The following is a 14319-nucleotide window of genomic DNA, read 5'->3' as shown; positions in this document are numbered from 1 at the left end:
AAAAAAAAACAAAACAAGCAAAAAAAAAAACCCCTTGATTTTAAAGAGAAAAAACAAACAAACAAAAAAAACCTTGGGTACCCTGGAAGAAAGATCAAATAATTTACAAAAGGAAAAGAATTAGACTAGCCTCAGATACTTTAAAAAATAATAATAATAAAAACAACAACCTAGGTCCCACTTACGTTTAAAAAGTCATATTATAAAAGGAAGCAAACAATCTGTGGCTCTACCACATTTTCTGGGTGTTTATCCTGCAGTAACATAGTGACAGAGTCTGTGGGAGTGGTGGTGTTGAGCAGCTCAACCTCCAACAGAAGACTTGCTGTCTCTCTGGCCAAAGGAACTAGGGAACAGAGCCTTGGCAAGTACGGCCACCAGGGAAAGGACCAGGGAAACAAGCCAGGGAAGAGGAACCTCAGATTCTGAGCATAAAAGCCCACATCCCTGGCTGACCTCTGACCTACTTGTGCATAAGGCAAAAGGACATCAGCCTGCAGCCAAGGCTTGAAGAACTGAATGGATCTAAGCAAACGTCCACCACAGGTCTTAAAACGACAGTCTGCATTTTAAAGCTACACAAGTTAACTGCTTGCTAAAACAAAATCACTCATCAGAGCAGTATAAAAGAATGCAGAGTCGGGGCGCCTGGGTGGCTCAGTGGGTTAAAGCCCCTGCCTTCGGCTCGGGTCATGATCCCAGGGTCCTGGGATCGAGCCTCATATCGGGCTCTCTGCTCAGTGGGAAGCCTGCCTCCTCCTCCTCCTCTCTCTCTCTCTCTCTCTCTCTCTCTGCCTGCTTGTGATCTTTGTCTGTCAAATAAATAAATAAAATCTTTAAAAAAAAAAAAAGAATGCAGAGTCTATGTAACATTTACAGTGTCCAAAACAAAACCCTAAGTTAAAAGGTCACATTATAGAGCCAGAAAATGTGACACATTCCTAAGAGAAAACAATCAAGAGATGCCAACCCTAAAATGCTGGAATTATCAGAAAAGAGGATTAAAGGATCTACTGTTACTGTACTGTGCAAGAAAATGGAAAACACGTATGTAAGGAAAGACAAAACAAAAGCAGAAATCCCAGCTAAAAAACAAAACACACATAAAAGAACCAGATGGAAATGTCAGAGGTGAAAAATACATGAACTAAATTTACCAAATGGACTTAATGACAGAATGGAGTTGATGGAGAAAAGAGTCAATGAACTTGAAGGAGGATCAATGTGAAGAAAAATGACGACTGAAAAATAATGAACAAAAACGAGGGCACTGGGGATAAGTGGGGACATGTCGAAGACCGTGTTCAACAGCAGGCATTTGAAAACTATGGGCCACAGGTCAACCTGGCTCCGCACCTGGTTTTAAAATAAGCTTTTGGGGCACTTGGGTGTCTCAGTGGGTTAAGCCTCTGCCTTCGGCTCAGGTCATGATCCCAGGGTCCTGGGATCGAGCCCCACATCGCGCTCTCGCTCAGCAGGGAACCTGCTTCCTCCTCTCTCTCTGCCTGCCTCTCTGCCTACTTGTGATCTCTGTCTGTCAAATAAATAAATAAAATCTTAAAAAAAAAAAGTGACAGAAATAGTAAACATATGGATGAATATGAGACACTTTTTTTTTCTTAATTTACTTAAAACTTAAATTCGTAACATACTACATACATACATACATAATAATCAAAGGTTTAAATCTCTTCCTACATTCTTACTGAAAACACACCCACTTGTACCTTATAATCATTAGAAATCCTTCTGGTGTTGCTGCTGCTCTGTCCCCTTAAGTGACTATAGAAGGTAGGAAATCTGATAGTGGACACTTTAGGACTGTCTCGGGCTGAAGACACACGTGATAAATACCTCTGGACAAGAGAATGTTCCCTGAAATCCTGCCGTAAGAAAGTCATACTGCTGCTTCTTTAGAAACCTAGAGTAAATTCATATGAAAGCGGCAAAGCAATATAGGGGCACAGACTCCGATAATGATGTGTAAAACTGCTCTAAAAGAATGAAGTCCAGGGCGCCTGGGGGGCTCAGTCAGATGAGCATCTAACTCTTGGTTTTGGCTGAGCTCGTGATCTCAGGGTCGTGAGACAGAGCCCCGCAATGGGCTCTGTGCTCAGTGAGTGTGCTTGAGGATTCTCCCTCCTCCTCTCTCCCTCCCTCCCCCTGCTGTGTGTGCCCACGCTCACTCTCGCCCGTGCTCTCTCTCTCTCGCTCACTTTCTCTCTCTCTCAAATAAAGAAATAAATAAATCTTTAAAAGAATTAAGTCCATTAATTTAAAAAAAAAAAAAAAACTAAGTAAGAAGGCATGGCCATTCAACCCCATGTGACGAACTCTGACTTTTTCAAGTAACCTTCTACTTGGCAATGTAGCACAATATGGGGGCTCCTGGAGTTGTGGTCCCTGTGGCCCTGACCATTCATTACATCATGGCATTTTATTTCCCCCCCTCCACTAAGTTATAAATTCTTTGAAATGCTGTGTCTGTCGTATCTGTTCTAGTTTTTCTGGAGCACCTAGTATGTACTTGTTACTTTCAAACCAAGAACTACTTCCAGGTTAACTGGCCCTATAACAGACAGGGGTCCTGCAAAGAGTTCCTACCACGGATTCCATTTTCTCAGCATGCCCTCCATGATCTACATTTCAAGTATCACACTCTCCAACCACATCCTCCTGTCCTCCGAAACACAACCTCTTGTACCTCCCCAACAATTCCTCAATCCAACTAAGATTTATGGTCTGTTCATCAAACATTTCCACCATCCTTTGCTCCCTTCATAAGCCCCCAGCCCCAGTCAAGCTTGGAGTCCGTGGTCCCTCATTATCCCCGCATCCCACATCCCTCCAACCCCCTTTATGGGGGTTGCCTGGCAAAATCCAACCCTGGGTAAACCAAACACTCTGCCTCCTTCTTGCTTGTAGGTTGCTGGATAAACAACTGTCCCGTTGCTCCGGGCCTCATGGTCAACTTATCATCATCCTCAGGTGAACCATTAGTCCCACCCTGATCCATCCACTTTCCCAAGCTCCTAGACAACTATATCCTGTGTTTGTGTTCTCTTCAAACCGCCAATGCCTCTCATTCTCAGTTCACAGTCTTGCCTCCTTTCACTGAGAAAGCAGCATCAGGAAAGAAATTTCCATAAGACCTGAAGCCACATTTACTCACTTAGCAGCAACTGTCCCCTAGACTCTGCATTCCCTCCTATCCTTGATCCCATATAACCCACCCTATATAACCTATAGGATACATAAGATTAGCCTGTATATAACCTATATATCCTTTATAACCCATAGGCTTGTGGTTAGAGTCTATTCCCCTCAGCCCTTTTAATAACCCACTAGTATGAATAAATGTCTCCTCTTGCCTCTTCATTAGCAAAATTTCCCTCTACTGGATCAGTTCTGTCAACATACAGAGATGCTGTCATTTCTCTCATCTTAAACAACATTTTCCACTCCACACCCCCCTCCAGGTACTGTCCCAGGTCTCTGTTCCCCACTGGAGTAGTCTCCATGCACTATTTCCCAACTTCTATTTGAACAAGTCTTGTTCCCACTAATCTGCTAAAACTGCTAGTTAAGACACCACCTTGCTAATTCCAACGGTAACCTCTTAGACCTGACTTTACTCAACCTGTTTGCCATAGCTGATCCCCTCCCTGAAAACTTTCTTCACCTGACTTCTAGAATCCCATCCTCACTGGTTTTCCTCCTCAACACCCAACACTAGAATGCTCAACCTCAGAACCACCCCCCCTTCCCTATCTATACTTACCAAGAGGTCACATTCAGATTTACGGCTTAAAATAACATCTGTATAAGGAAGACTCCCACATGTTTATCTGCAATCTCTTCAAGGAGCTCCACACTCCTAGATCTAACTGCCTACCTGACACCTCCACATGGGTGCCCAATAAATCCCCCCCAATTCAGTACATCCAAATGGAACTCATGATCTCCCCTCCAAACCTGGTACTTCTGAAGCCTTCCCAATCTCAGGAAATGGCAAACCCATCTTTCTGTTTCCTCGGGCCGACATCTCACAATCATCCGTGATTCCTCCCCTTCTCTACAAACTCACATCCAAATCTTCAGGAGATCTAGTCTGGCACTACCTTCAAAAATACACACTGAACCTGACCATTCTTCATGATCATGTTACTGCCACCCTAGTGCCAGCAACATCTCTAGGCTCTTCCTTTGCCTCTTTTCCCATACACATCTCTTCTGAATCACACTCCACAAGGCCCTACATCCTCTGATGCCCCACTACCCGTCACTGACCTCAATCTCCTCCAATGCTTCCCCTTGACCACACCTGCTATGGGCTCAATTATGTCCCCCACAAAACTCACATGAAGTCTTAACCCCAAGTAAGTAAGAATGTGACTGTACAGTTCACTCCTTAACAACGTGGGCTCTAGGGGCACCAACTTTTCCCCTTATGCAGTTAAAAATCCACATGTAACTTTTGGCTCCTCCAAACTTAACTAAAAGCCTACCACTGACCGGAAGCCTTACCAATAACAAGCAATTAACATGTATTTTGTATGTTTTATGTATTATATATAGTATTCTTAAAATATCTTAATTTTTTCAATATTTCAAGGCTACACAGTTTATCTGTAAGTTTTTCAAGTTGTCACACATCTCCAAAAAATTTTCCAATGTTCTTATTGAAAAACAATCCATATAGAAATGGACCTCCACAGTTCAAATCCTTTTTTGTTTTTCAAGTGTCAACTACATTTGGCGATCTGACCTTGAAAGAGATAATTAAGGTTAAATAAGGCCATTAGGGAGGGCCCTCAGCCAATACAACTGGTGTCCTTACAAGAAGAGGAGATAAGGACCCTCATGCAGAAACCAGGTGAAGACCTAGAAAGGACAGCCATCTGTATGCCAAGGACAGAGGCCTCAGAAGAATCAACCCTGCCCACACTTGGATGGAGGATTTTTGGCCTCCAGAACTGGAAGAAATCAATGCCGTTAGTTTAAGCCTGTGGTACTTCAGCTGTGGCAACTGAGCAGATTATCATCTGCCTCACCCCTGGCGGTTTCATTCACCTCCTGGCAGTTTCAGGAACACACTAGGCATAGGTGTCTTAGGGCCCGTGCAGTCACCTTCCCTCTAGGCAGGGTTGAGGGTTATACCAGGTCCACCCTCAGCTGTCGAAACCAAGGCCTGAGGACATTAAATGACTTGCCCAAATAAGACACAAAGAAAAGACAAAAATCACATTTTGTCTGTTTCTGCGATGTATGACAAACAGCTCTACAATCGACCAACACTAGATACAGAAAAAAAAATAAAGAAACCACTTACTTTTCGACCCAGAGCACTGAAACGAGCTTCACACCTCTCTTCTGTGCTTTGTCCCAAGTGCTCTGGTATCCGTCTTTGAACACAACATGAGTTACTTGTTTGTTAAAAGTTTTTGAAACCTGTAGAAAAAAAGGCAGAAAACACAATGCAAATTACCATTTATGAACAATTTCATAATTAATCAAAAAGGATACTTTATTCAATATTTGCCAAAAGGAAACATCTAAAACCCCTACCCCAGCAATTCCATTTCTCAAAATCTGTCACAGAGAACTATGCTACCAAAGGGATAATGCCGCTTAGAAAACAGATCTGCTCCAGTTAGGATGCTGTGTTACACACGTGTTCATCTCTGCTCCCTCACAAGAAAGCCTGACATAGAAAGAGCTCTACAAGGATAAAATGAGAGGTAATGTGGACAGGAGCTGGCAATGCCTTTTCAGTAGAGGAGAGAATGGAAGCTAAGTCAAATACTTAAGGACATTTAAGACTTCTACATCAGACATAAAATAAAACTCACAGGAAACAATACATGGAATACTTATGTAATTAACATTAAAAATATTTAATGTATTTGGAAGAAAATAACATTCATTTAAATCTGCAGAAGATACTGTGTTCAAGAAAGAATATCTAAGATGTGGGGGTCAGAGAACTAAAGAGCTCTTGGAAATTAAAAATATGATGACATAAGTAAAAAGAAGTCTATAGAAATGCTGGACACTAATAAAGTTGAGAAATTCTCCCCAAAGGACAACAAAAAGTCAAGGAGATGGATGCAACAGAAGATCAAGATATGAACATCAGCTCACGATCAGGAGAACCAAGAGCTAAGTAATAACAGTTGAAGAAATACAGGAATAGAGAAAATGGAAAAGAAATAATTCAAGAAAAATTTCTCAAATTAAAGGGCATGTGTTCTAGAGCAAAAGGACCCCCCAAGGGCCCAGCATGAAAATGAAAACAGAACCATATTAAGTATATCATTGTGAAATTCCAGTAGAGCTGGAGTAGAGAAAGATTTGACATTAAAAGAGAGGGTAAAGAAGTGGAGGTGAGGATAAATCACACTCAACACTGAGAAACTACAGTGAAATCAGACTTCCCAACAGCAACATGGAAGTCAGGAAACAATGGAGAAGTGCTTTCAAGGAAAAATAATATACACTTAGCATTTTACAGCCAACTAAAATACCAGTCAAAGGTAAAGAAAGGGGGCGCCTGGGTGGCTCAGTGGGTTAAAGCCTCTGCCTTCAGCTCAGGACATGATCCCAGGATCCTGGGATAGGGCCCGCATCGGGCTCTCTGCTCAGCGGGGATCCTGCTTCTTCCTCTCTCTCTCTCTGTCTGCCTCTCTGCCTACTTGTGGTCTCTCTCTCTGTCAAATAAATAAATAAAATCTTAAAAAAAAAAAAAAGGTAAAGAAAGGTATAATAAAGGCATGTTCAAACTCATGGTGTTCAAAAATTTACCTTTTACATGTCATCTGTCCAAAAGTGGAAATGGTCCAATACATCACTCTTTTAACAATATTTAATTTTGTCAAAGTAATACATGTATACTGTTTGGAAATAAAAAGGTACACACTAAAAGAAACATCTGAAAAAGGCTGTCTTAGAAAAACAGAATGAGAAGTGTAGAGCGAAGGATTGCTGGTTTCCCCTTGGTTGTACTATGAACCTCATGGCACTGCACATTTGCCCTTGTAAGCAACGCGTATGTATTGCTTTGATGAAATATAAATACTTATCTCTTTGTCTACCTACCTACCTACCTACCAGAAGGCCCCAGAGAGCTATTGAGACAGTAAGGGATTATTACTGAGCCAAGACTCTAGGTACACAACTAACACAACCAGACAGAGGAGTCTAGCATTCAGGGTCATGGTTTCCCTACAGCTTTTGTCATATTTAGCAAACAATGGGTAGCACTTCTAAATTCCTGAGGACAAGAGGGGCAAAAATTGGACTGCCAGCCTCAGAATGGGAGAAGAGAGTCTGGCAAAACCCTCATATCTTGTATGGTCACCCGAAGGGCTCATCCAGGAGTAAGGGTAAACCACAGTCATATTGGCCCTCACAGGTCTGCAGTCCAGTTTTAAGTCATATTCAACCCTGCAACTGGATTAAGATAATCCTGGATTATGAGCACTAAAAAGAAGACTGAAGTAAATATGAATCTCTTCTGAAGAAAGAGAATACAATTCCAGGTCTCAAATTAATTCCAAACTATTTTAAATACACACAATACTCAACCAGAAGAAACAACAACAACAAACAAAACATCAAGCTTATCTAGAGATGAGACAAGAACATAAACCACTAGATAAATCAAAAAGTAAAAGTAGACCTAGATACTGCAATCTACCCGACAAAGCCTTAGGGAATACGCTAAAACCCAGCTTAGGGAGAAATGTATAACCTAGAAGGCTGTCAAGAGTCTAGCTACAGGGGCACCTGGGTGGCTCAGTGGGTTAAGCCTCTGCCTTCAGCTCAGGTCATGGTCTCAGGGTCCTGGGATTGAGTCCCACGGCGGGCTCTCTGCTCTGCAGGGAGCCTGCTTCCTCCTCTCTCTCTCTGCTTGCCTCTCTGCCCACTTGTGATCTCTCTCTGTCAAATAAATAAAATCTTTAAAAAAAAAAAAAAAAGACTCTAGCTACACTAGTCCAAGGTACCGCTGCCTTGGCATACAGTTTTTTGGCCAAGCATTCTGCAGGAGTCTTAAACCAACACCAACCCTTCATGCAAGCACATAACCTAGATAACAGCCCCCAGAGTTATGAACAAATGTCATTTCCCCAATGGCCCTTTGAGAAACCAACTCCTCTACCTTCAAGGTCTTTCCCCTTGTGTGCCTCTTAGACAAGGCTCTGGAGCTACCAACAGCTCATTCTTTGGTTTGAATTGATTAACCCAGTCCTAGACTAGGAAGCTGAAAGCATTCCACCCATGGACTCTAGTAAAGACATATGGCTCAGGTCCTGCCATTCTCTCTGGCTGTCTCCTTGTGTGGCTCCTCAAGGGTTCATGGCATCAGGTACCTCCTCCAAGGCATGTAATAAACTTGTTTCAATTCCCTGATAGTCTGCTGTCTCACTGCTGCTCACTATTCAGCACCCTGGGTTCCACCTGACAAATGTTCATCTAACAACGTCACAACAAACATGCGTACAAAGAGTAAGGAGGCTAAATGTCAAAGCGCCCGTCTTGAAGAGCTGGAAAAAGAACAGCTAATCAAAACCAAAGAATGAATTAGAGGATTATAAAAATGAGGCCAGAATTAATAAAAAAGTAAAGGAGGATCAAGAACACCAAATTTTGGTTCTTCGGAAAAACTAACAAAATCAATAAAAACCCAAGTACATGTTAATAAGGAAAATAAGAGAAAAGACAAAGGTAACCAGTATCAGTATGAAGGGGGTCATCTCTATAGACTGTGAAGACATTAAAAAATTCAAACAGGATATTATGAATAGCTTTGATCCAATAAATTTGAAAATTTAGATGAAATGAATACATTTCTTTAAAAAAACTGCTTTCTAAAAGCATTCACAATAGGAAAAAATGAACACCCTGTAATTTTCAAACAGATGAAAAACTGTAACAAGAAGGTTTTGGTTTTTTTTTTCAAATTTTTATTTATCTTTAAAATTTCTTTTCAGTGCTCCAGAATTCAGTTTATGCACCACACCCAGTGCTCCATGCAATACGTGCCCTCCACAATACCCACCACCAGACTCACCCAACCTCCCACCCTTCTCCCCTCCAAAACCCTCAGTTCCTCAGAATCCACAGTCTCTCATGGTTTTTAAAAAATCAACAAAGAGGGGTGCCTGGGTGGCTCAGTGGGTTAAAGCCTCTGCCTTCAGCTCAGGTCATGACCCCAGGGTCCTGGGATCAAGCGCATGGCATCCTGCTCTCTGCTTAGCAGGGAGCCTGCTTCCTCCTCTCTCTCTGCCTGCTTCTCTGCCTACTTGTGATCTCAGGCTCTCAAATAAATAAATAAAATCTTAAAAAAAAAAAAAAATCAACAAAGAAAGCTCAAGGACTAGTTGGCTTCATTGGCTAATTACACCAAAAGTAATAAGTTAGAAAAAGTAATTTGAAAGATACCATTTATAATACCATGAAAAATGACCAAGAAATTATAAAACATTACTGAAACAAATTAAAGAAACCAAAATCAACAAAGGCATATAGGTTCATGGGTTGGAAGATTCAGTTTTGTAAAAACGTCAGTTGTCTCCATACTTTGGATCTACTCCATACTTTGGATCTACTCCATACTTTGGATCTACTCTACTTTGGATCTACTCCATACATACGGATCTACTTTTATCAATCCAATCCCATTCAAAATTTTTAAAAGCTGAGAAACTGATTCTAAAATATATGTGGAAATGCAAAAGGCAAAGAACAGCCAGGACACCCTGAAGGAAAAACAAGGAGACTTAGGAAGATTCATTATAAGCAGCAATTATGAAACCAGCCTATCTTTAGTACTGAACCACATGACAGCACTACCGGAACAGAAAAGGACGAGCCAGTATCGGTATCACTCCTTGAAATATTTGCAGGGGAAAAAGAAAAAACAAAATACCGGCAAACTGTTATCAACAAATACATAAAAATGATAACGCTTTCCCACCGCCTGAGTCTATTCCAGGACTGCAAAGTTAGTTAATGATAAAATAAATAGTTATTCACTATGTTAACAAAGTAAAAGAGAAACACCTTATGATCATCTCAATTATATGCAGAAAACACAACTGAGGACATTAAAAAGTTAATTCATGAAGAAAACTCTCAGCAAATTAGGATCTGAAAGTTGGTTAAAAAAAAAATTAGGCATATGATCTTATACATGTAATCTAAAAAACAAAACAGACTCATAAAAAACTGGTGGGTACCAGAGGGGACAGGAGTGGTGGACAAAATATGTGAAGATTAGAAAAGGTATGAACTTCCAGTTTTAAGCCCTGGAGATGGAAAGTATACCATAAGGAATATAATCAAGGATATTAAAATAACTTTGGTAACAGATCAGAACTAGACTTACTGGTGATCATTTCATAGCATACATAAATGTGGAATCACTATGTTCTAAACCCGAAATGAATACAATATTGTATGTCAACTATACTCCAATTTTAAAAACAAAACAAAAAAACTGCATTAGATGAAAATACAAAGTTTTCCCTTGAGCAGAGGAACCACACAAAATAAGTGTGCTCTATTCAACACAGGCCCTCACCAGTGCAGTATGTCCAGAAAAAGAAATAGAAAGATTACAATTAGAAAACAGACTGTCTATGCACATAATATTCAATTGTGTACATTCATAAGTCCCCAAAATGCCATATCCATGAGTTTGCTAAGTCTTCTGGACACAAGGTAGATGTGAAAAAATTATTTCTAGGTACCAGTAATAAGTTAGAAAAAGTAATTTGAAAGATACCATTTATAATACCATGAAAAATGACCAAGAAAATTATAAAACATTACTGAAAGAAATTAAAGAAACCAAAATCAACAAAGGCATATAGGTTCATGGGTTGGAAGATTCAGTTTTGTAAAAACGTCAGTTGTCTCCATACTTTGGATCTACTCCATACTTTGGATCTACTCCATACATACGGATCTACTTTTATCAATCCAATCCATTCAAAATTTTTAAAAGCTGAGAAACTGATTCTAAAATATATGTGGAAATGCAAAAGGCAAAGAACAGCCAGGACACCCTGAAGGAAAAACAAGGAGACTTAGGAAGATTCATTATAAGCAGCAATTATGACTGTGGTCTGTCATGAGAACAGATACTGAAAGATCCAGTTACCTGACCGATGACAAGCAAAGTCATTACTTCAGAGATGGGGTAAAGGATGGTCTTTTCAATAAATGGTGCTAAGATAAAAGACTATTCACGTGGGAAAAAAATGAAACTATTTCACATCATATATAAAAATTCCAGATATACAGTAAATCTAGATGTGAAAGGCAAAATGATAAAGCTTCTAGAAAATAAAGGGAGAAATCTTCGTAATCTTGGTACAGGCACAGTTGCTTTGTTTTTGTTTTTAAACAAAAGCTCACCATAAAGAAATAAACTATATTCCATTTATCAACAAAAGATACCATAAAGATGAAAAGACAAGTTACAGAGTTAGAAAATCTTGCAATTCATATGGCCAACAATGAGAGCGGGAATGCTTACCAATCAAGAAGAGAAGGAAAAACCCAATGGAACTAGGAGCTGGAGTCTTGAACAGGCTCCTCCAAATAAATATATGAAAACATGCAGGAAAATACAATTTCAAACCATGATGATGTGCCCCCAGAAACGCACCAAAGGGCTGAAAATAAAGACAAAACTAACTACAAATGGCAGTGGGGATCTCATCCACTGGCTGAAATGCACACAGTTTTCTGCAATGGTTGAATCCATTAGGAACCACTGCGAATTTTCTCAGAAGTGATAATGGTCTTTTTATCATACAGGAAAATTCCTTGTTCTTAGAGGTTACACACTGACAGTTTAGGGACAAATTTTATCTGTGACTCCCTTTCAAACAGTTTAGGAAAAGAAACACATATGCGTGTAAATCTACTATACAGAAGAGATGAAGACAAAGTACCTTAAGATGTTAACAATTACTGGATCGCTATGTTCCTTTTTATTTGAAAATTTTCTCAATTAAAAGTAAAAAGCAAAAAGATCCAAGAGATCGAAGATCTTAATACTAAAATACAACAGTCTTAAAGGCCATTCTGTCAAAAATAAAAAAAAAACAAAAACAAGCAAACAAAAAAGGCCATTCTGTCAGCTCCCACACCGCATGGCCTTTTTCTCAGCCAGTGTACCTTGTCTTTTCGCCCAAGTAGGTAGCAGGCATCAAAACAAGGAAACACCCTTTGCTTCCTACCTTCCAACGGATCGGAAAAGAAGGGGTCTTCTCAGGTTCACAAGAGCACCCTATCCCTACATGTTCCATACTCTCCACTCCGGTCTACGGTGCCTGTCAGGGGAGGGCCTAGCAGGAGTCAGACAAGATTTCGGGGCACCCTCTCTGCCCATGGCTCAATGCCCCTTTCTGTTTTATAGCCTGGATGCCTCTCTCGCCTCACCCTCAACTCTGGCCCTGCCTTCACCCATCTTCTTGCCGTATTAATCTCTGCCTTTACCCAGCCTGTCGTGCTCCCCCGCACCCCCCATCACCCGCACACGTGAATACACTTTGCTCACAGTTCAAGAGCCTCTGAGAGCAGCCCGTCTTCACCACCTCCATTCCTCATATCGCATTCACTTCTGGGCTAATGTCCAATCCTTTCACCCATGTCACTGAAAACTACACTCATCCACAACCTTACAGTTTTCAAACCTAAAGGACACTTGCCAGTCTCAACTTGTCTGAAGATTGTGCATTGCTTAATTTTTCTTTTTTTTAAGATTTTATTTATTTGACAGAGAGAGATCACAAGCAGGCAGAGAGGCAGGCAGAGAGAGAGGGGGAAGCAGGCTCCCTGCTGAGCAGAGAGCCAGATATGGGGCTCGATCCCAGGACCCGGAGACCATGACCCCGGCCAAAGGCAGAGGCTTCAACCCACTGAGCCACCCAGGCGCCCCTGCATTGCTTTAAAATTCCATCTCTGAAGTACATGCCTCCTCGGACTTCCAGACTTAGTTTTCCAGAATTTCCTGGAATTCCTCCGTTGTCCCCAGGTTCCCTGCTCCCATCACCCGCCCTTCAAGTACTAAATAGGCTCCCCCTCAGCCCCTTTCATTCTAACCACCTGAGTCATTCCCACAGCAGTGGTTTCACCTGACCCACAGGGTCTCGACCCCTACAATATTATCTCCAGCCTCAACTAAATCAAATTCCAGATCTGTGTATCTAATTGTCCGTCAGATGTTTTCAGTGTGCTCAAATTCACAATCTTTCCCTTAAAAACCTTTCCTTTTCCTGTATTTCTCACTTTGGTCAACAGCATCCTGCATCCAATTAACCAGTGTCAGAATCCACATTTCTAGGCTAGTCTTAGAACCAACTGTTCTCAATTTCTTCTGCATCCTGGTTCACCCCTCCTCCACCACGCCGCTCACCCACTGTCTTCCTTGTTCTTCACCCCGCATGTTCTACATACGAGTTCCCAAAATGAGAAAATACAAGTATTTCTCATTAGGTATCAGAGGACTGCCATATGGAGCAATGGTAAAATTAATTTCTTACCTTTGCCCCCATATCCACAAGTTGGTTTGTAAATGTCTTTGAATAATTTTCCGTTCCATTCACCGACCAGACTTCAACGTAGGCCACTACATCTGAAAATAAACAAGATACTAGCATGAAATATATCTGAAATTCTAGCAACTCTCCCCAAGGAGTTCAATAGATGTTTATCCTGTTCTATTTACATTCAAAAGTAAATTCAAAGCTTCTTCTATCAAAAGCCTCTTCAAAATAGCATTAGTGCCATTAAGGTTCTTAAAACTCCAAGCAAAGAACAACTTCATTAATACACACACGGAGGCTTAACTTTTTTTTTTAATTTCTTTCAGCATAACAGTATTCATTGTTTTTGCACCACACCCAGTGCTCCAGGCAATCCGTGCCCTTCCCTAATACCCACCACCAGGTTCCCCCAACCTCCCACCCCTGCCCCTTCAAGACCCTCAGGTTGTTTTTCAGAGTCCATAGTCTCTCGTGGTTCACCTCCGCTTCCAATTTCCCTCAACTCCCTTCTCCTCTCCATCTCCCCATGTCCTCCGTGTTGTTATGCTCCGCAAATAAGTGAAACCATATGATAATTGACTCTCTCTGCTTGACTTATTTAACCTTCTTAACCCTGGACGCTCTTCCCAAATTCCTAAACTAGGCTAGACTTTTCTGGTTAAGAGTATGTTTTGTGTAAAGGACCATATAGCCACTTAAATTCTTGTACCAGGGGACAGACATGCCCCCCCACCCCACAGGGATGGAGAGGGTACTG

General features: G+C 41.1%; 1 protein-coding gene across 2 annotated transcripts in view; it reads right to left on the bottom strand.

Moving 5' to 3' along the window:
• LOC111144572 (microcephalin 1) overlaps positions 1-13647 on the bottom strand; it is a 242617-nt gene extending 228970 nt beyond the window's left edge. For both annotated transcript variants that reach the window (XM_022498928.1, XM_022498927.1), the window contains exons 1-2: positions 13560-13647; positions 5333-5451 (exon numbers count right to left, since the gene is read on the bottom strand). In XM_022498928.1, the coding sequence (XP_022354636.1) occupies positions 5333-5451; positions 13560-13571 (131 nt within the window). In that variant the 5' untranslated portion in view covers positions 13572-13647. The remainder of the gene's footprint in view (positions 1-5332; positions 5452-13559) is intronic.
• Positions 13648-14319: the final 672 nt, after the last annotated feature.

Source organism: Enhydra lutris, unplaced genomic scaffold, assembly GCF_002288905.1.
Source record: "Enhydra lutris kenyoni isolate GAN:26980312 unplaced genomic scaffold, ASM228890v2 scaffoldscaffold11, whole genome shotgun sequence".
NCBI classification, from domain to species: domain Eukaryota; kingdom Metazoa; phylum Chordata; class Mammalia; order Carnivora; family Mustelidae; genus Enhydra; species Enhydra lutris.
The sequence above is the reverse complement of the archived record's forward strand: the minus strand, read 5'-3'. Positions and strand labels throughout refer to the sequence as shown.